This window comes from Mandrillus leucophaeus, unplaced genomic scaffold, assembly GCF_000951045.1.
Source record: "Mandrillus leucophaeus isolate KB7577 unplaced genomic scaffold, Mleu.le_1.0 Scaffold748, whole genome shotgun sequence".
Lineage (NCBI taxonomy): Eukaryota > Metazoa > Chordata > Mammalia > Primates > Cercopithecidae > Mandrillus > Mandrillus leucophaeus.
Window position 1 is genome coordinate 77,648 of NW_012108119.1, and position 23,602 is coordinate 101,249.

Here is a 23,602-nt window from a genome sequence, read left to right on the forward strand (position 1 = left end):
ATAAATTTCTGAACAGCACAACTGAAAAATTATGAGTACTTTAGAGAAGGATCATAAACCTTAAATATGAGAAATTGTTATTTGGAAAATTTGTTTCTCAGGGTCACCGGTAACCTCTGTAGCATACTTGTATGAATGCAAGATGCATGACCTGTATTTGAAACTCCCACCATAAGCATTGCTAAATAAACTAATAACGTTTTCTCAATTCTCCTCTTCTTCAGTGTCTTTATGATGACAGATATTTTTTATGGCACGTAGATTAGAAAGAAAAAAAGTTGTAGTAAGAGCTAGTTGATAATACCCAACACCTCATTTCATTCCAAGAAAAATACATCTTCCTTGACCTCCATGATAGTTAATTTTTGTATACATTCCCATATTCTTAATTTCTCATTTCTCTTCTGCTTACTGCTCACTGCTCCACAGCTGAGAATACTGAGATATAAAACTTGAAATAGCTTACCTCTAAACTATGCCTATGTTTTTATTACTGTATCCCATGTGCTTTGCATAAGTGCTCAATATATATTTACTAAAGTCAGTCACAGATATCTTTCTTAACATAGAATCATTCTTTCAAATCTGTTCACACTTACATTAATTCCATCTTTATACAATTTTATTTGTACCACCTCTGTCATTAATTTTGGTACCTATTATTTTACCCTTAATTATTATGTAATTGTTTTTGATTGTATGCCTTTGATTTTTTCACAGATTACAAGGTGCTAAGGGGATGAGACACGTATAGCATTATTTCTTTATTATTATTATTATTTACCTAGAACTGATGGTGGTCTACATAAACTGGATATAGTTCTGAGGAGAATTTTTACCACTCCACAGAGGCAGTATGGAGAATTCACCCAAAATATGGTTTAGATGTTAAAACTGAGGATGCCACACATGCCCCAATAGTGTTTGATGAGTTTTGTTTGTTTGATTTTTGTTTGTTTGTTTGTTTGTTTGTTTGTTTTTTGTGAGGAGAGCAAGATGGACTCCTAAGTAGGTCTGAGGGAGCAGATCATTTTTGTTTTGGCCTTTATCGTGATTAGAGGTTGGGTTTTGGGTGAGATTTCTCATGCATAAGGAACGTAAACTTCCTGCTAGGGAAAAAGTAAGAAGTGCTCAGACTTTCTTATCAACTTGCTTAAATATGGGGCAGAAGATTGTATAAGAGCTTGAAAGCTGTTAGCAGTCAAGTATCAAAAATGGAGTCAGACACCGTTGCAGTGTACCCCTGATGTTGGATGGGTGACTGAAATGTGCGTTGTTTCATTTAATAAAATGCTCCATGAAGCTTGTAGCCTGTGGATAGTAGGGACATGAAAGTTATCTTAAATGCCTTGTTCAAAAGCACAGCGTTGTGTATTTTGGAAAAGTGAAATTCATATCTTAGTCACTTACAATGATGTCTAGAACATAGAAGGTGGTGAGAATTGTTTTGATGAGCCTTGTATTATGGTCTTAAATGTGTATGTGTAAAGACACATGTGACCTTGATTATTATTTTGTGTATGTATAAGGCAAGAGATTCCCAGAGTTCTTTACCCTGCAGAGGGCAACCTTGGATAAGGAATTGTTTCTGCCATTGGCTGGACCAGATGGCCAAATCACAGGCAGTGACCCAAGAGTTTGTAGAAATGTGCAAGTGGGAACTGTTATTATCCAGGGTGTCTAGTGCTCAAATGACTCCCTGCTAACCTTTGGGTCCTGTCCTTTGTTAGGTCTGTCATTTTAAGGGATCAAAAGCAGCAGTTCTCGAGTGAGCTTCATCACATTTAACACAATACCACCATCCATGCACTGTTCACTTGATTAATCCCAAGGGGTTCCCTAGGTTGCCAAGGGATTTAGGATAGGAGTGACATGCTCAAGTACCATGGCATATGACAGGTGAAACTTTCCCCTCTTGCAGGTGGCATATATCCAAGTTTGACCCTTTCCTATAGAGTCTTTGGTGGCTACGTCAGACTTGCAGGGTGATACTTTCATAACCAAAGGCACAATGGGCCACTGAATGCAGACTCCTGAACACAGGACATCTGATTTCAGTAGAGCTCAGTATGCAACCAGCAGTTGCCATTCTAATGGTCTATAGCATGTAACCCAGGAGGAAAGTTTTTGCTACCAGAAGCCCACGAGCACCATTATGGTTGATGCAGCAGGCAGTAGAAGAGGCGAACAATATGATCGCCTGTTGTAACTGCAATTTGGAGAGATTCTAGAGCCTTTTGTTTTAAGGGGTCTCATTGAGTGTGAGCCAGTTTGTGAGTAGGAGCATAAATGGACTTAAGTAAAATGTAATACTTTTTAATGAGGAATATCTTCCATCTGAAACCCCAAAAGGCCTTAAAATGTTAGCTTTGTCTTAACGTTGTGGATACTGACAGGTCATTGTTTCTTGAGACTGTCAATGATGAAGTAGCCTTTGATCAAGTAATGTTCAGAAATTTGACTACACTTGGGAACCTTGCAGTTTGTATAAGGCAATGGTCTATTCTTTTGTGTGAGTTCCTTTTTGAATGTTTATTCATCCTGAATGAGTGTGTCAAAGGAATCTCCTTGGAAGAGAATTGCATCAATGTAATATCATACCTATTTTCCCACGGAAACTTGGATGCGGTGGAGATCTGCTTACAGAGGGATTGTTTGTGACTGCAGAACTGTTTAAATATCCTATGTGTAGTCAGGTAGAGAAGTTTGAGTTCTTTTGAAGGTAAAGAAAAACTACAAGCCTTTTCCTGTAACTGTGGGGATTGGCATCTGTGTTGTTACGGAGGCATAGGCAGCAACAGCAACAGAAGCATTTTTGCTGGGGGCCAAAAGAGCTATCTCCTTTTAGGAGTGTAAGAGGCTATCAAAAGAGGCACTTAATAGAACATATTTGTCAAATCCTTATGACTTTATGACTGCAAAGTATTTACAAATTGATGATTGAATGGAGTCAGTAATGTCACCGAGTGATGGTGGCCTTAATATGTGGAACCACAGCATTAAGCTTAGGATGATCTACTACCAGGCTCCACTTATTTTTTTTTCAGTTTTGAGAACAGGTCAAATTTGACTATTAAATGGAGAAGAGGTGGTGACTATTACCCCTTCTGTAAATAGTTCTCTGGTAAGGGATTCCAATCTTTGAAGGACTTGTTCCAATTATTGTAGTCCTTATTAACTACTTACATTGAGCAGACAGAATGTGCATGAGGTTTTATATTGCCAAACTACTTGTATGTGTCAAAGATCTGATTTTGTTTACTTTAATTTGCCATTAATTGAATCAGAGCATCCATGTCTACTGTGGGACACTTTTATACAGTATCTGTTATGACCGTGGAGAATTTAGGCCAGAAAGTAATTCTGATGGTTAAGATAAGGTATGTTTATTTGCCCTGTATTTTATATGTGATAATCACCTCCACAAGAGTAAGGGGAGGTACCTTTATTTTAGTGAATCCCCATATTTAGGGTACTTTGTTTGAATTTAGTGTCATCTCCAGTGATAACTATAGTTCAATCCTCAACTTTGATTAAGGTTCTGAAGTTTTGCCAGTGGGTACATCTCAGGAAACATACAAGTTAATTTGGAGCTTGTGTTGTAGAGGCACAACACCATTCACCAAACTTACCTGTCTTTATAAATTCTTCAAGTAATTTAAGAATTTCCAAGTGGGACAAATTTTAGACTTCTGTTTACATTTTTGTTTTCTCCTATGTATCCAGTTTTCTGTTTATTCCTCCTATATCCAGTTTTGTTTTTGTTGTTGGGGCTGGTGTTGTTTTTTTTGTTTGTTTGTTTGTTTTCTATCCTGCTCATATTTACAAGCCTTCTCCTTCAGAGTCTCAAGTAAGTATCATCAGGGTTATGGGCCTCCCTGATGGCAGTGGTTGCTTCATCACATTTTAAGTTCCCTAGGTTGAAGCTGGGTTTGAATTAACCTCTTGGGTATGCCACAGAGGCCCGTTTTTGGTTTTCTCTATAACTGTGGGGATCAGGAACTGTGTTGTCATGGAGGCATAGACAGCAACAGCAGCAGAAGCATTTTTTGGGGTGGCCATGTACTCCTTTTAGGAGTATGAAGCTCAGCATTCCACATGGTAACTGTTCTTCTTCCATATAAGGAACCAGCCAATGGAACTGTATAATGCACAAAGTAACAGGTATTTTTCCCAGGACACACTGTAGAATGGGGGCTGATGCATGGTTGAAACATACAACCAGTGATCACACAGTAGGAATTATTCCCCTGGGCCTAGTGTCAGTCACATTTCTTACTGGATCCCAACCACATGATTCAGTATGAGACACAAAGATAGGTCTGGGCAAAGACACATGACATGGGGCTATTGCCAAACTCCTGTTCCTAAATATTACTGATGCTTCCAGGCATTAAGATCATTTAATTCTGAACAGAAACTTGGAAAGACTCAGCAAATGCAGCATAAAGTTGCTCCGGTTAAAGTATCAGCTTTCCAGGAGGCAGAAAAAAACCCAAACAGCATAATTGTCTCCATACAACACAACAAATTAACAAGGCAAAACATAAGAAGAAAGACCCCCAGCAGTTGTGGTCATTGCCTAGATACCCCTTGCTGTGCCGATTGTTAAGACTAGCTTTCACAGATGGGATAATACCTAACCACCATCCCAAATCCGGTCCTGTTGAGACTGATGATTGCACACCTGCACCAAGAGGGTATTGAAAAGGGTACAACTCGTATAATGAGGCTTTCTATGGAGAGTGAGGCAGGCTTCCAACCAGGTCAAAAAATGGCTTGGGCTGGAAAGAGCAAGGAAAAGAAACTGGCTTGGCTTTCATCACGATTAAAGATTGGGGCTGGGCTGGGCATGGTGGCTCACACCTGTAATCCCAGCACTTTGAGAGGTCAACATGGGAGGATAGCTTGAGCTCAGGAGTTCTAGACCAGCCAGGTCAACATGGTGAAACCCCATCTCTACAAAAATACAAAAATTAGCCAGGCGTGGTGGTCCACGCCTGTGGTCCCAGCTACTCGGGAGACTGAGGCAGGAGGATTGCTTGAGCTGGGAGGTGGAAGTCACAGTGAGCAGAGATCCTGCCACTGCCCTCCAGTCTAGGCAACAGAGCAGGACCCTGTCTTAAAATAAATAAATACATACATACATACATACTTTTTAAAATAAAAAAATATATACATTGGGGCTGGAATGAGGTCCTACACATAGACTGGGACTTACCAGCCTCCCCATCTATAGGGCAGAAGGGAAAGGAAGAGTGTTGGCACTTGAAAGCAGCCAGCAGTCTAACGTCAAAAATGGAGGCAGACTATTTATGATGAGAAGAATATGGTAAATGAATGTCTCCATATCTTGAGCTGATGGGGAAGACTTAAATTTCTAAATAAGTAATGAAAAGTCAGTAAATAATGTATATACCTTCTGCTTGTTATCCACACATTTATGAATTGCATCACTAGAATTCCTAGTATAATAAGACAAACCATTAAACACAATGACAAAGTCCCCTCTCAATTTGTTCTTTTTAACACAGATACATTATTTAAGTTCTAAGAGCAGGCAGCCATCAAGTGGTTAGCAGTTACATGATATTAATATTCAATGTTATAAAATGGGAACAAAAACATAAGATTTTTCTGGGCTTAAAGCAATAAGAAAAGCATTAAGAAATTGAAGCCTTATAAACCAGCTGTTTCCAAATGACAGCTTTGAAAGTTCAGGAAAAAAAAATCACCAGCAGGATGAGAAAGAATGCCAATATAATAAATTAGCTAGATTCCAAATTCCACAGATACCATAGTATAAGTAGAAAGCAGAGACTGGATTAAAAACACACACACATACTTATATACACACAATGCAGTAAAACCAAGTCATCAAAGAGGTGTAAATGTGCAAGTTAATGTGTAAACTTAAAAATGTATCATAAAAGAGATGGAAATAACCAGAAATATAACAGTAACTATATTTGATTTTTCTTTTAGAGATAATAATCAAAATGTAGATGAAGTTGGGTGGAGAAAGAGGGGCTTCATTTGATAGTAGTGAAAAATCACTAGCATGAATTTGTGGATTATTTAATATTATTTCTTAATAGAGAATTTGTTTTTTTTTTCACTTGGACATATACATAAATTTTGCCTTTTGAAGTTATAGAATTGGAATGCTGAGGTAATAGAGGTTCTACCTACTCCGAGTATATTTTATATTCATATAATTATATATAGGTGGTTTGCTGCACCCATCAACCCATAATCTACATTAGGTATTTCTCCTAATGCTCTCCCTCCCTAGCCTCCCACCCCGTGACAGGCCCCAGTGTGTGATGTTCCCCTCCCTGTATCCATGTGTTCTCATTATTTAACTCCTGATTATGAGTGAGAACATGTGGTGTTTGGTTTTCTGTTCTTGTGTTAGTTTGCTGAGAATAATGGTTCTCAGCTTCATCCATGTCCCTGCAAAGGACATAAAATCATCCTTTTTATGGCTGCATAGGATTCTATGGTATAAATCTGCCACATTTTCAAAACCACCTATGCAACAAACTTGCACGTTCTGCACATGTACCCCAGAGCTTAAAATAAAATAAATTAAAATAAAATAAAGAATTATATATAGGTGGAACTGAAAGATACCTAAAAGACCACACAGATGAAATAACTTATTTTTATGTATGAAAAAGAAAATCAAAGATTAAAATAATTTTCATCATTCCATCAAATTATTGGCTTTAAAAATGTTATTTGAACATGAATTTATTTAGTAAATATTTGGCTTTAAATTTACTTTAGAGTTTAAATACTAGGTTCTTACAAATTTTGTGTTTTCTTGTCATGAAGACAGGGCATTTTCCTGTCTAAAATTAGATTATTTTCTAAGAATGTCAGTGATTTGCTTAAGGTCATAAAATATTTTCCTGAGGTGGTTGAAAATACAGCTTATTTATTTGATTCTAAATTCAACATTTTTTACACTATAAGATTGTTTGTTTTATAATTGTGTTTTTGATTCCAAAATTAATTTGGAAATGCATCAATATACAGTGTAACTAGCTATTTTCTCTCTCTGCATAGATCGCAGACCACATGTACATATTAAATCGAGCTTTGGAAATTGGTGAAACATCTTTCTTTAGATTATTTTTTAAATAAAAATAAGCTTTCAGTGGACTCAGAGTCACTAGCCTTGGTGCTTATATATTTAAATTTCGATGATCTCTCAAGTATTCTTATAATTTAACCTTTATTTAATGGAAAATATCAGATAAGGATTCTTTGAGAAAATGTTAAACTAGCACATTTTAGTGATTTCATTTTCTTTTCTCCTTTGGCAACAGTTCTGACTTCAATCATAAATCAAATAACACAGTTTAGAGTATTATGAAGTCTGTAAAACTATCCTTAAGGGAGTCATGAGTCCAGATTACAAACACTCATTTTTCAAACTACTGAGTGAATTGGTTTATTTAAAATATTACATTGTTCTATAGATTGCTCAATAACCTATGACGTGAATAACTGTTCAGTAAAAAATCAGGAGGAAGTTGAACTGAGTCACTTTGATGTGTGTGTGAAGAGTGTGGAAAAGAGTGATGTATTTAGTGTATCTGACATTTTCTACTTTCCTGAAAACAATAACATAATCAGCTATTTTAGGCATAAGAAACATTTTCTTATTTATTACGTTTTTAATTATTATTCATGTGAAGAAATACTCTTAGTCTTAAAAATCATATTAAGTATGATAAATATTTAGGAAGTAATATAAGTTTTAGAAAATGATAATATTTTAAATTTGTATAGAAATTGTTGTAGTAGTCATCAATTTTTCACTTCTTCATTGAACTGTATATATTACCAGGAGAATTTCATTTACATATGCAAATATATTTTCATCTTTCTCACAAACATTAGTATTAAATTTTGATTTTTCAAGTTAATGATTATATTATGTGCCTGACAAAAAAGTTAGAGTTCTCTAGTTATTCCATGGAAAAGTACAAAATAATTCATAGAAACTGTGCAGAATGAAAAATACTCACCTTCACTTTAAAATTTATTCTCTTGTTTAAATTTACTAAACTTTAACCAAGAAATCTTTATCCCCAAGAATGTGTTTTTAGCACCTTGATTTATTCAGAAGTCTAATGATAGAGAAAAGTGAACCAAAAATGTGAATGATTCCCTCTCTTTTTCATCCCCATTTTTCACTTTTTGCATACCCATCATAATTATTTCACATTATTTTCTCCCTTTTACTCTCCTTTTATACAAGGTCATTAGCCACAAAATATGAATATTTATTGGGGGTTTTCTAAGACAGACATCTTACAATGCCTTTTCATGCATTATCTCTTTTATGTCTTCAGAAAAATTTGGTAGGCAAAGTAATAATGTAATAATAGATTGACAATTTTTTAGAGAGGGAAATAGAAATAGTGTTAGAGAGCTTAGATTACATAACCAAGAAGGCAAACTGGTAAGTGGAAGAACTGTTATTTAAACTCAAGTCTATCTGATGCTAAAACCTTGCATTTTACCATTCTATTATTGTGACACTGAGTTCAGGAGAAGGTCCTACTATAAAGGCACTGTTATCTGTCCAGCACTATATTATTCCCACTAGATTATGATACTATGTTTAAAACACAAGAGAGTTGCAACTAGAAGAAGAAATGACATAAGGAAAGTATATTTATAAATGGACCTCCTATTAAAACATGGAAACACACACACACAAGCACACACACATTCAGTATCCAAGGAATAGAGTAACAAATGTTTATTGCTAATGTTATTGATATTGTGGATAATTTTACAAGGATCTATTAATGGTATTACTGTATATGTGAAAGTTTACGGTTGACAGATGTTTTCTTTATATATTAATGTCATATGAATTTTCACATTTCTGTCAAATAGAAGATGGTTATCATTATCCTCACTTTTTTATAAGGGCTGTGCAGTATTATTGTAGGGACAGAGTTAGGAATCATTCAAAATAGAACTCAAATTTGTGTATATTATACACATAAACTTAATGTACTTTTTATTATGTCCTGTTGGAAGAATGAGAGAAAGGAATGCAAATTCCAAACATGTAAAGAACAACTTATGTGTTTTGGGTTTGGATTTCCTAAAATTAACCCTCAAATTCTTCTCATTTCTTTTTACTGTGGTTAAAGTGAGGTTAGTAAAGAAATGTTACTTATTTTATGGAATTATTGAAAAAATGACTTGAGATTCTTATGTATTTTTATGTACAAGTTATAATAGTTTCTTTTTGGGGAATTCAAAATAATGCTGAATAGGCTATTAAATATTGCTTAACTAATGTATACATAGGTTTCAGTTCATCTCATAGATACATACTTTACGTGATGCCTGATACACATGGCTAAGGAAAAGCATTCACAAAATCAGTGTTTCATCTCCTACCTGGAAAAGAAGTGAATCCCTATGCTCCTCTTTAAAATTTTTTATTAATTTATGGTTTTGTGATTTGAATTATAAGTGGTATTAGATGAACATAGTATCTTTAATATTTGGTTTGGCAAGATTATTATTTCCACATATTTGTAGGAAATCAAACTATCACTCATAGGGACTTATGACTAGAAAGAGGAACAAAAAGATCCCTTCAAATAAATTTAAGATTATGATTAAATTCTGCAAGCAAGTCTCTAAATATGACTGAAATAGTATATTTTCATTGTTGCTACAAAGTATAACTATACTACTAAATACATATTGATATTCTTGTTGGTGGTAGACATTACTTAAGAACTTATGTGTTTTACTTCCGCAGAAGTGAATTTTCTGTATATTATCAAGTAGGTGAGAGTAGAGTTAAAACTTTATTAAAATGTTCATTATTGTTAAACCATGGTACTAAAAACTTTTAATGCTTAGAAATTAAGTTCTGGTAGATAAAATATGGTTTCCAAAAATCATTTAATCTCAATTATTTTATAATGAAGAGATGAAGATTTTTTGGATCTCTCTCTGATATAGCACTGTTTTGAAACAGATGTGGATTAGTATTTGAATTTTTGGATGAAATTAAGTGTGAGAGAATTTCATAGCTTGCAACTGGGAATTGTATATAAAGCATTGACTGAGCCTGTATAATTTATATTCACTTTTAAAGGATTTTATTGGATCTACTTCCTGACGTTACTTAAATTGGTAATTTAAATTCTATTACTTTAAAAGCCAGCAACACATGCATGTTGTAACTGAAGTTCAAGCTTCCATCTGTAGAAAGGAAACACAGTTAACAGATTCATGAATGCTGCTCTTAGGTACAATAGTATTCAGGAAATTGTTCATTTGCACGTGCATGTTTTTAGAAAGTCTTTCTTCTTTGATCAGTGTTGCATTTCATATGACTTCCTAATATGAAAAGCAACAATTTTGAAACAGTAAGCATTTGCTTATTAAAGACTTAAAATCAAAGGAGAGCATCTTACTTTAAAAATCAGATTGGGTCATAAAAGTTTAAGTCGTAATAGGCTTTGTGAGTTTGTTCATTGTTTTTCCCTCCTATGGAGAACAACCTGTTTTAAATTTGAGTTGTGATTCCACAGTACATTTGTGAAACATTAATATTTACAACATATTTTCTCTCAGAATACTTAAAACATTTCCTGAAATATGTTTTAATTTTAGTCAGAAAAGCATTTTATACGGTGAATAATAAATGCATGATTTAAAAAGTGAGTTTTGTTTTCTTCTGGGGCATACGAGAGAATTTTTTAAATTCACATATTATAATGTTCATGCCAGTGTTGTCTTTAGAAAGAGCAATAATTTAAAATCCTTTAAAAACATTATTAATTCCAAATCTAAGATAATTATCTTAATTATTTAAATTGAGTGTGAAATACTTGTAATAGATTTCGAAAAGTCCATTACATGGATTTCATTTGAATAAAGTTATAAAATGTCTGTTTTTGTATGTTTCAAACAACTGTGTGCTAGTAATATCATAAATAACTATTTATGATAAGTAAACTTTTATGCATAAAAATTAAATACTTTCATTAAGAAATTGTACCAGAGGATACAGATATTTATTTTGCCTGATTTATATGTAAGTTCAAGGAAACATAGATTTTAATATTCTCAGTACTGGAAAACCAGAATCCAAGGGGTGATTTTGCTCTTTCTGTGAAAACTCTCATGAGTAGAAATATAACTATGCCAATATATTGGCAAATAAAATATTATTTCAACTTCAGGCCACATTTATTTCTAAAGTATCTAATTATCGATATCCATTTCCTTTTAAGTCTCAAATATCTATCAGTGTAGAAGAGTGGGAAGACACCAAAGACTCCAGAGAACAAGGGCACCACCGCGGCAATCACCGCAACTCCACATCCAGTGATCAGTCGGACCATCCCTTGCTGCGGAGAAAAAGCATGCAGTGGGCCCGAAGACTGAGCAGAAAAGGCCCAAAACACTCTGGTAAAACAGCTGAAAAAATAACCCAGCAGCGACTGAACCTCTACAGGAGGTCAGAAAGACAAGAGCTTGCTGAACTTGTGAAAAATAGAATGAAACACTTGGGTCTTTCTACAGTGGGATATGGTATGCTCTTTAAAACTACTGTATATATGGACTCATGATTTCTTGCCATTAGTAGTGATATAGTGGGTTCTAATTTAGTAAAGAATTGCATTTTTGCTTCACAGGTCAATTAGTAGAAACTCGTGATACATCTAATCTCCTACAGAAAATTTAAATGATGATGATAAGATAAAATGCTAAAAATTTTCAGCGTTTGCTGAATCTGCTAGATACTGTGCTAAACCCATTACACAAATTATCTTAATTTTAATTATCACAAAAACTCTGGGCCAGACCCTGTGTTTTCATGTTAGAAGTAAAAAACCTAAGTTAGGTAGCCTTGTAATTATCATCTTATTCTAGTGCCTGAGATAAAATGAATTTGAGGCATTGACAAGTAACTGGTTCTACTGACCATAGGTAAACCAAAATGTTCTTACAAAATTTGTTTCCTTTATGTGGTTTAGAAACAAAGTCTTCAAAAGCTTTAATTTTGAAGCTCAAATAGTGCTTTATCTCATATAGTGCAAATCTGTCTGAATAATTGTTCAGTTCCCATATTAATCCATAACTGCCATATAGACACTATAGACACAGCTTAAATAAATAATGCAAAGCTTAAATAAATAATGCAAAGATACATTTAAAAATGTATCATTTATCAGTGTATGAATTTTACTTTTTAAAAAGATATTTAGTCCATTCAAAGGAAAACCAAATTATAAACAAGGTGTTTTATTTTATGTATATAAATATGTAACATGGGTAAACCAGGAACTCAGATAGTGTTAGTATCATGCAAGTTAAGAATCCAATAGAAGGTATTCCATATTTACCCTTTTCTCTTGTTTATTATTGAAATCTCAACATGAGGCAATGTTCTTAGGAAGAAATTTTAGTCATTGACTTAGAGTTTAAAAGACGTTGCCTCTGCTTCTTTGAATAAGGAAAAAACCCACATATTAATTTAGCACTACTCTATGCATAGCATGCTATGCGTGCTACTCCAGAAACTATGCTAGGTGCTTTATGTGAGTTTTCTCGTTACTCTTTATAACCCTGATTTGATAGTTATCTCATTTTACCCTTCAGAATTTTGACTCTTAGAAGTTAAAGACTTTGCTCAAAGACATACAGTTAAAATGTGTTGTAGTCAGAACTCCATATATAGTTGAAGTTCATAATTATATGATACTTACTTAACCGTAGCCCAGATTCATCTGTGACAAGTAATTTTAATATAACCACATTTAATGTCTTACATTAAGAAGCAAATTAAAAGAAAAAGTAAGATCGTCATTGTAGAAATCCACTAATAGCTATCTACCAATTAACTGACATGGAATGTGATTATATTCTTAAAGGATTATAGTCCCATATATGTGTACTTTTATTAGTTATTATTCAGCTATTTTTGCTTTTAATAATAAGTCCCAGTGGATGGTTACTTATCTAAGTTCCAGCTGTTTTTCCTGAACATTGTAACCCCAGGGTGGTCCTGGAAGCGGTGTGGCAGGTAAGTTGGACTCTCAGAAACTCAAAAGTGCGTAAGCTGACTGCATGAGAGAAACATTAGAAAATGTATTGTTTTTGCTAATGAAACGTCTATCACGTATCTTGCATTTAGATATTCTCTCTGGTTTATTTTTATTATAATTTTTTAATTTAATTTTCACACTTACAGAAAAAAAGAACAGATTCTGTTCACCTTGTTTTTATTTTTCATTTCTTTCTTCCTCTCTCTCTTCATTCTCTCAATCTATTTGTCCATAGATCCATCAGTCCATTCCAAAACCTTGTATTGGCTATCTCTAATAGCATAGTAATTATGAAAACAGATTTGGAATCTAATACATCATGGGCTTCTGGTATTTTCCATTTATTTCTAACTCACATTAATTCATCCACTCAGCCCTTACTATTGGACTGCCCTCTCTGTGCCAGGGCACTGGGAATAGAAAAACGACCTCCTCAGACAAGACCTCTGTATTTATAAACTCATATTCTAGTGTCAGCCAATAGATTTGTTAAATTATTTAACCTCTCAGCTTATTTTCTTATCTGTGAAATGAAAATAATAGTGATACCTATATCATAGATTTGTTGTGAGAGACAAATTAGATAATGAATAATAAAGTTCTTAGCCCAGAACTATCATTTGACTAGTGCCATAGTTATACTGCATGTCTGTTTGAGTATTGTACGTATGTGTGTACTTCATACATAAAAAAGTAAGATTTTTTTGCACATTTACAAAAAGAATAAAACAATACATTTTGCCTCTTTAGGGATAGATAATGGATATTGTCTCCGTTGAGGATGAATCATTTAAAGCAATTATTGTTTTGCCTGTTGATTGATTTAATGACAAGTCATAGTCTGATTTTTTTTTTCAGTAGATTTGGGTGCTCTGAAAGAATTAAACAGAGTATATTATTTACTTACTGGATAAAGGATGTAAAGGAGAGGGAAAAAGAAGAGTCAGAAGATGACTCTTGAGGGGTCTAGTACGAGCAACTGAATCTATGATGGTGGCATTCACTGAGCTTAGAAGAACACATATGGGTGAAGATAATTTATCTCTTGTGAGTGCCTGGAAGACTTCTAATGGGTGATGCGCTGTACGAAGTTGAATTTCTTTTGTCTAATGCTCAAGAAAAAAAAGTGAGTTGTGTACATAGACTTGAGTCATTAGCTTAAATAAATTTTAATTAAAGCCACTGGAGTAGATGAAATAACCCTCAGGTGAAGAATTAGTGGGTGAATCACAAGGTCAGGAGTACGAGACCACCCTGGCCAACATGGTGAAACCCTATCTCTACAAAAAGTATTAAAAATTAGCTGGACGTAGTGGTGGGCACCCATAATCCCAGCTACTCAGGAGGCTAAGGCAGGAAACTTGCTTGAACCTGGGAGGCAGAGGTTGCAGTGAGTCAAGATTGCGCCACTGCACTCTAGCCCAGGTGACAGAGTGAGACTCCATTCAAAAATAGAAATTTTTCACATTTCTGGAATGTTTAGGTTAAAGCCTTGAAAACAAGAAATAAGAGGCTGAGGAGTCTAGAACTGAGCACAATAGTATGTTGTCAATTGCTTATATTTTTTTACCATAGCATTGACCCCTTCTGCATTCATAAGGTGTGGGGTCTGGGGTGATCCTCTAAGCACCTCAAGTTGATTTTCTCCAGTCTTAAGCAGTTTTGCCTATTACCTCAATATGCTGAACAAAAGGCGTTTCCTCTATGGTCTGTGAGGTGAAAAAAAATCTTAAAAATTGTTGAACTAGAGAAATAGAAAAACTAGAAAAATAGAGAATGACTAATAGTGCCAAATTGTATTGAAGATATAGTTATATGTCATTTGTGACCTTGAAGAGGACAATATCAGTTGAATGATACATGTGAAAGTTACATATTGAAAGCTACATATCCAATAGCTTGAAGTAAGAATTTGGATACAGTGAATTTACACATATTAGTTAGGATTAAGAGGACTGACTATAAGTAAGTATAGATTAGGAGGACTGACTATAAGTAAGTAAACACTTTAAAAAAAAAAAAAAAGAAGGCATGTTGCATGTTTTAAATAAAATTGAAGGATTTATTTCTCTCCCAGATTATGATATTGGAGATATTCCAAGATGGTAGGATGCCGGGTTATTGGAAATTCAGTTTTCTATCTTGTTGTTCCACCATCTAATATTTCCATTGCCAAAGTCAAATCATTGTACACAATAGCTATTGGAACTCCAATCATTTTTTCCACATTCCACCAGAAGGAAGGAAGGAGGGACCAGCAAAGAAATTACTGTCTCAGTGGAAAGATATTACCAAGGGGTTGCACACACCATTTCCACTATATCCCATTGTCAAGAATGTGTGTTTTATTTTTGGTGGCTCAGATCTCTATTAAGGAAGAAAATAATGAATACCAGGTGACAACTCTGCCATGGCAGGTTTTTTTTTTTTTTAAGAAGCTTTATTGTGAAAGAGAAATGAAAACTGTGCAAACAGCTGGATGAAAAGTGGAGAATAAAGAGAAACTACTTCTTTTTGAAGACTAAAGAGAGATGAGCATGTTTAAATGTTAAGATTGATCCATTAGCGTAAAAGTTAGAAATATAGAAATTGAACACATTTGGAACTCTTTGCTTAGGTATTTGGAAATGAGGGAAAAATACATGCTTTTAAATGTGGTAAACTTGTAGTTACTTTAACAGGAAGTTGAGTCATCATTCATATCATACTAGGAGTTAAAATCATGAGCTGAGATTGATGGCAAGAATGTCAGGTTAAAGAATGTTTATATTCCCCGAGAAAAAGGTGTCTTTTTGTACAATTCTACCTAAATCTTTTGACTTAGGTGACAAAGAAAATTTTAAACAAGAATAAATGTAGAAAGAGTAGTATAATGAAACAATATTTACCCAATATCCTGCTTCAGCAGTTATCAACTCATGGCCTAGTCTAGGCAACAAACGTCAGATCCTATCTCTACTAAAACAAACAAACAAAAAATTAGCCAGATGTGGTAGCACACGCCTGTAGTCCCAGCTACTCAGGAGGCTGAGTGAGAGGATTGCATGAACACTGGAGTTCAAGGCTGCAGTGACCCATAATCATGCCATTGCACTCCAGCATGGGCAGTAGAGACCCTGTCTTAAAACAAAACAAAACAAAAGACTCAAAGGCCTGTCTTGTTTCATGTGTACTCACACCAATTTCACCCATTTCTCTCACCTCTTGCATTATTTTTAGGTAAATTTCAGACATTACGTAGTTTAGTTTTTACCTCTATAATTTAAGAAATAGTTTCCTTTTCTTTTCTTTTTTTTTCTTGAGTTTCACTGTGTCACCGAGGCTGGAATCCAATGGCACCATCTCAGATCACTGCAACCTCTGACTCCCGGGATCAAGTGATTCTCCTCCCTCAGCTTCTCAAATAGGTGGGATTACAGGCATGTGCCACCATGCCTGCCTAATTTTGGTACTTTTAGTAGAAACGAGGTTTTGCCATGTTGATCAGACTAGTATTTAATTCTTGACCTCAGGTGATTCACCAGCCTCAGCCTCCCAAAGTCCTGGAATTACAGGTGTGAACCACTGTGCCAGCAAGAACTAGTTTTAAGAACACAACCACTGGGGATTTTCACAATTAAAAGTAGTTATTTATTGTCATCAAATATTCACTTGGTTTTTAAATATTCACTTATTTCAGCAAATGTCATAATGTTTAGTTTATTTAAATTAGAATCAATTAAGATCCATGCATTGACATGGGTGATAGCTTTATTTAGTTGTTTTTGTTTATTTTCATTTATTTTCTATTATACTTTAAGTTCTAGGGTACATGTGCACAATGTGCAGGTTTGTTACATATGTAAACATGTGCCATGTTGGTGTGCTGCACCCATTAACTTGTCATTTACATTAGGCATATCTCCTAATGCTATCCCTCCCTGCTCCCCACACCCCACAACAGGTCCCAGTGTGTGATGTTCCACTTCCTGTGTACAAGTGTTCTCATTGTTCGAGTCCTACCTATGAGTGAGAACATGCGGTGTTTGGTTTTCTGTTCTTGTGATAGTTTGCTGAGAATGATGGTTTCCAGCTGCATCCATGTCCCTACAAAAACGATGAACTCATCGTTTTTATGGCTGCATAGTATTCCATGGTGTATATGTGCCACATTTTCTTAATCAAGTCTGTCATTGATGGAGATTTGGGTGGGTTCCAAGTCTTTGCTATTGTGAATAGTGTCGCAGTAAATATACATGTGCATGTGTCTTTAGAGCAGCATGATTTATAATCCTTTGGATATATACCCAATAATGGGATAGCTGGGTCAAATGGTACTTATAGTTCTAGATCCTTGAGGAATCGCCACACTGTCTTCCACAATGGTTGAACTAGTTTACAGTCCCACCAACAGTGTAAAAGTGCTCCTATTTCTCCACATCCTCTCCAGTACCTGTTGTTTCCTGGCTCTTTAATGATTGCCATTCTAATTGGTGTGAGATGGTATCTCATTGTGGTTTTGATTTGCATTTATCTGACGGCGAGTAATGATGAGCATTTGTTCATGTGTCTATTGCCTGCATAAATGTTTTCTTTTGAGAAGTGCCAGTTCATATCCTTCACCCACTTTTTGATTCGGTTGTTTTATTTTTTCTTGTAAATTTTATAAGTTCTTTGTAGAATCTGGATATTAGTCCTTTGTCAGACGGGTAGATTGCAAAAATTTTCTCCCATTCTGTAGGTTGCCTGTTCACTCTGATGGTAGTTTCTTTTGCTGTGCAGAAGCTCTTTAGTTTACTTGGATCCCATTTGTCAATTATGGCTTTTGTTGCCATTGCTTTTGGTGTTTTAGTCATGAAGTCCTTGCCCATGCCTATATCCTGAATGGTATTGCCTAGGTTTTCTTCTAGGGTTTTCATGGTTTTAGGTCTAACATTTAAGTCTTTAATCCATCTTGAATTAATGTTTGTATAAGGTGTAAGGAAGAGACCCAGTTTCAGCTTTCTACATATGGCTAGCAAGTTTTCCCAGCACCATTTATTAAGTAGGGAATCTTTTCCAATTTCTTGTGTTTGTGAGATTTGTCAAAGACATGATGGTTGTAGATGTGTAGTATTATTTCTGAGGGCTCTGTTCTGTTCCATTGGTCTGTATCTCTATGTTGGTACCAGTACCATGCTGTTTTGGTTACTGTAGCCTTGTAGTGTAGTTTGAAGTCAGGTAGCGTGATGCCTCCAGCTTTGTTCTTTTGGCTTAGATTTGTCTTGGCAATGCAGGCTCTTTTTTGGTTCCATATGAACTTTAAAGTAGATTTTTCCAATTCTGTGAAGAAAGTCGTTGGTAGCTTGATGGGGTTGGCATTGAATCTATAAATTACCTTTGGAAGTATGGCCATTTTCATGATATTGATTCTTCCTATCCATGAGCATGGACTGTTCTTCCATTTGTTTGTGTCCTCTTTTATTTTGTTGAGCAGTGGTTTGTAGTTCTCCTTGAAGAGTTCCTTCACATCCCTTGTAATTTGGATTCCTAGGTATTTTATTCTCTTTGAAACCATTGTGAATGGGAGTTCACTCATGATTTTGCTTTCTGTTTCTCGGTTATTGGTGTAGAGGGATGCTTGTGATTTTTGCACATTGATTTTGTATCCTGAGACTTTGCTGAAGTTGTTTATCAGCTTAAGGAGATTCTGGACTGAGACAATGGGGTTTTCTAAATATACAATCATGTCATCATTAAACAGGGACAATTTGACTTCCTCTTTTCCTAATTGAATACCCATTATTTCTTTCTCCTGGCTGATTGCCCTGGTCAGAACTTTCAACACTATGTTGAATAGGAGTGGTGAGAGAGGGCATCCCTGTCTTATGCCAGTTTTCAAAGGGAATGCTTCCAGTGTTTGCGCATTCAGTATGATATTGGCTGTGGGTTTGTCATAAATAGCTCTTATTATTTTGAGATATGTCCCATCAATACCGAGTTTATAGAGAGTTTTTAGCATGAAGGGCTGCTGAATTTTGTTGAAGGCCTTTTCTGCATCTATTGAGATAATCAAGTGGTTTTTGTCTTTGGTTCTGTTTATATGTTGGATTACATTTATTGATTTGTGTATTTTGAACCAACCTTGCATCCCAGGGATGAAGCCCACTTGATCATGGTGGATAAGCTTTTTGATGTGCTGCTGGATTCAATTAGCCAGAATTTTATTGATGATTTTTCCATGGACGTTCATCAAGGATATCGGTCTAAAATTCTCTTTTTTTTTGTTGTGTCTCTGCCAGGTTTTTTTATCAGGATGATGCTGGCCTCATAAAATGAGTTAGGGAGGATCCCCTCTTTTTCTATTGATTGAAATAGTTTCAGAGGAATGGTACCAGCTCCTCCTTATACCTCTGGTAGCATTTGGCTGTGAATCGTCTGGTCCTGGACTGTTTTTGGTTGGTAGGCTATTAATTATTGCCTCAATTTCAAAGCCTGTTATTGATCTATTCAGGTATTCAACTTCTTCCTGGTTTAGTCTTGGGAGGGTGTATGCGTCCAAGAATTTATCCATTTCTTGTAAATTTTCCAATTTATTTGCATAGAAGTGTTTATAATATTCTCTGATGGTAGTTTGTATTTCTATGGGGTCAGTGGTGATATCCCCTTTATCATTTGTTATTGTGTCTATTTGATTCTTCTCTCTTTTCTTCTTTATTAGTCTTGCTAGTGGTCTGTCAATTTTGTTGATCTTTTAAAAAATCCAGCTCCTGGATTCATTGATTTTTTGAAGGGTTTTTTGTATCTCTGTCTCCTTCAGTTCTGCTCTGATCTTATTTATGTCTTGCCTTCTGCTAGCTTTTGAATGTGTTTGCTCTTCGTTCTCTAGTTCTTTTAATTGTGATATTAGGGTGTCAATTTTATATCTTTCTTCCTCTTGCTTTCTCTTGTGGGCATTTATTGCTATAAATTTCCTTCTACACACTGCTTTAAATGTGTCTCAGAGATTCTGGTACATTGTGTCTCTTTTCTCATTGTTTTCAAAGAACATGTTTATTTCTGCCTTCATTTCGTTATGCACCCAGTAGTCATTCAGGAGCAGGTTGTTCAGTTTCCATGTAGTTGAGCAGTTTTGAATGAGTTTCTTAATCCTGAGTTCTAGTTTGTTTGTGGTCTGAGAGACAGTCTGTTATAATTTCTTTTCTTTTACATTTGCTGAAGAGTGCTTCACTTCCTTTGTGATCAATTTTGGAATAAGTGCAATGTGGTGCTGAGAAGAACATATGTTCTGTTGATTTGGGGTGGAGAGTTCTGTAGATGTCTATTAGGTCCGCTTGGTGAGGAGGTGAGTTCAATTCCTGGATATCCTTGTTAACTTTCTGTCTCATTTATCTGTCTACTGTTGACAGTGGGGTGTTAAAGTCTCCCATTATTATTGTGTGGGAGTATAAGTCTCTTTGTAGGTCTCTAAGGACTTGCTTTATGAATGTGAGTGTTCTGGTATTGGGTGCATATATATTTACGATAGTCAGCTCTTCTTGTTGAATTGATCCCTTTACCATTATGTAATGGTCTTCTTTGTCTCTTTTGATCTTTGTTGGTTTAAAGTCTGTTTTATCAGAGACTAGGATTGCAACCTCTGCTTTCTTGTTGTTTTCCATTTGCTTGGTAGATCTTCCTCCATCCCTTTATTTTGAGCCTATGTGTGTCCCTGCGCGTGAGATGGGTCTTCTGAATATAGCACACTGATGGGTCTTGACTCTTTATCCAATTTGCCAGTCTGTGTCTTTTAATTGGAGCATTTAGTCCATTTACATTAAAGGCTAATAATGTTATATGTGAATTTGATCCTGTCGTTATGATGTTAGCTGGTTCTTTTGCTCATTAGTTGATGCAGTTTCTTCCTAGCATCGATGGTCTTTACATTTGGGCATGTTTTTTCAGTGGCTGGTACTGGTTGTTCCTTTCCATGTTCAGTGCTTCCTTCAGGAGCTCTTATAAGGCAGGCCTGGTGGTGACAGAATCTCTCAGCATTTGCTTGTCTGTAAAGGATTTTATTTCTCCTTCACTTATTAAGCTTAGTTTGACTGGATATGAAATTCTAGGTTGAAATTCTTTTCTTTAAGAATGTTGAATATTGCCCCCCACTATCTTCTGGCTTGTAGAGTTTCAGCCGAGAGATCAGCTGTTAATCTGATGGACTTCCTTTTGTGGGTAACCCGACCTTTCTCTCTGGCTGCCTTAACATTTTTTCCTTCATTTCAACTTTGGTGAATCTGACAATTATGTGTGTTGGAGTTGCTCTTCTCAAGGAATATCTTTGTGGTTTTCTCTGTATTTCCTTAATTTGAATGTTGGCATGCCTTGCTACGTTGGGGCAGTTCTCCTGGATGATATCCTGGAGAGTGTTTTCCAACTTGGTTCCATTCTCCCTGTCACTTTCAGGTACACCAATCAGATGTAGATTTGGTCTTTTCACATAGTCCCATATTTCTTGGAGGCTTTGTTTGTTTCTTTTTACTCTTTTTGCTCTAAACTTCTCTTCTCACTTCATTTCATTCATCTTATCTTCAATCACTGATACCCTTTCTTCCAGTTGATGGAATCGACTACTGAAGCTCATGCATTTGTCACGTAGTTCTCGTGCCATGGTTTTCAGCTCCTTCAGGTCATTTAAGGTCTTCTCTACCCTGGTTATTCTAGTTAACTGTTCGTCTAATCTTTTTTCAACATTTTTAACTTCTTTGCTATGGGTTCAAACATCCTCCTTTAGCTCAGAGAAGTTTGATCATCTGAAGCCTTCACCTCTCAACTCGTCAAACTCATTCTCCATCCAGCTTTGTTCCATTGCTGGTGAGGAACTGCGCTCCTTTGGAGGAGAAGAGCCCCTCTGATTTGTAGAATTTTCAGCTTTCCTGCTCTGGTTTCTCCCCATTTTTGTGGTTTTATCTACCTTTGATTTTTGATGATGGTGATGTACAGATGGAGTTATGGTGTGGATGTCCTTTCTGTTTGTTAGTTTTCCTTCTAACAGTCAGGACCCTCAGCTGCAGGTCTGTTGGAGTTTGCTGGAGGTCCACTCCAGACCCTGTTTGCCTGGATATCACTAGCAGAGGCTGCAGAACAGCAAATATTGCAGAACAGCAAATGTTGCTGCCTAATCCTTCCTCTGGAAGCTTCGTCTCAAAGGAGCACCCAGCCATGTGAGGTGTCAGTCGGCCCCTACTGGGAGGTGCCTCCCAGTTAGGCTACTCTGGGGCCATGGACACACTTGAGGAGGCAGTCTGACCATTCTCAGATCTCAAACTCCATAACAGGAGGACCACTACTGTCTTCAAAGCTGTCAGACAGGGGCATTTAAGTCTGCAGAAGTGTCTGCTGCCTTTTGTTCAGCTATGCCCTACCCCCAGAGGTGGAGTCTACAGAGGCAAGCAGACTTTTTTGAGCTGCAGTGGGCTCCACCTAGTTCGAGCTTCTGGGCTGCTTTGTTTATGTACTCAAGTCTCAACTATGGTGGGTGCCCCTCCCCCAGCCTCTGAGCCAGGCATGGGATATAATCTCCTGGTGTGCCCTTTGCTAAGACTGTTGGAAAAGCGCAGTATTAGGGTGGGAGTGATCCAATTTTCCAGGTGCCATCTGTCACAGCTTCCCTTGGCTAGGAAATGGAATTCCCTGACCCCTTGTGCTTCCTGGGTGAGGTGATGCCTTGTCCTGCTTCAGCTCACGCTTGGTGTTGCATCCCGTGTCCTGCACCCACTGTCCTGCACCCACTGTCCGACAAGCCCCAGGGAGATGAACACAGTACCTCAGTTGGAAATGCAGAAATCACTCGTCTTCTGCTTCACTCACGCAGGGAGCTGTAGACTGGAGCTGTTCCTATTCGGCCATCTTGCTATTTAGTTGTTTTTAATATATGTATCCCCCAACTCATAGTTTTTTATTGCAGCTTATTTTGTAACAAAGTTGTCTTTGTCCTCTGGCATTTCCCATACTCTAAATTTCTAATCTGAACTTGTCCATTACATTCTTCCCTTTTGTTTTTTTAACCATATTTTGTATTATTATGAACTCATATATTTAAACATATTTGATATGTTTTAATGCATTGCACTTACTGTGTTATTCATTAGGCTGTCCTAAATTTGCCCAGTAGGTTTCTCTTTAAATGTCTCTGGAGTTATTTTCTCACATTAGCAATCATCTTTGATAGACTTTTCTTGCTCTCTGTAGGACTACATACTTCTACCTTGGAATATGTCATCTCTTCAGTTATCTCAATTTTCTTGTAGTGGAAAATAACATTTCAAAACATAGTCAAGATTTAGAGGCCGGGCACAGTGGCTCATGCTTGTAATCCTAGCACTTTGGGAGGCCGAGGCAGGCAGATCACAAGGTCAGGAGATTGAGACCATCCTGGCTAACATGGTGAAACACCGTCTCTACTAAAAATACAAAAAAATTAGCTGGGATTGGTGGCAGGTGCCTGTAGTCCCAGCTACTCGAGAGGCTGAGGCAGGAGAATGGCGTGAACC

General features: G+C 36.1%; 1 protein-coding gene across 1 annotated transcript in view; it reads left to right on the plus strand.

Annotated features, from left to right (window-relative positions):
- Nucleotides 1–23,602, plus strand: part of LOC105529082 (potassium channel subfamily T member 2-like) — a gene marked incomplete at its 5' end in the record, with an annotated part of 125,131 nt that overhangs the window by 63,490 nt on the left and 38,039 nt on the right. Inside the window, one exon of the mRNA XM_011966131.1 lies at nt 11,295–11,595. Coding sequence (XP_011821521.1) covers nt 11,295–11,595 — 301 coding nt within the window. The remainder of the gene's footprint in view (nt 1–11,294; nt 11,596–23,602) is intronic.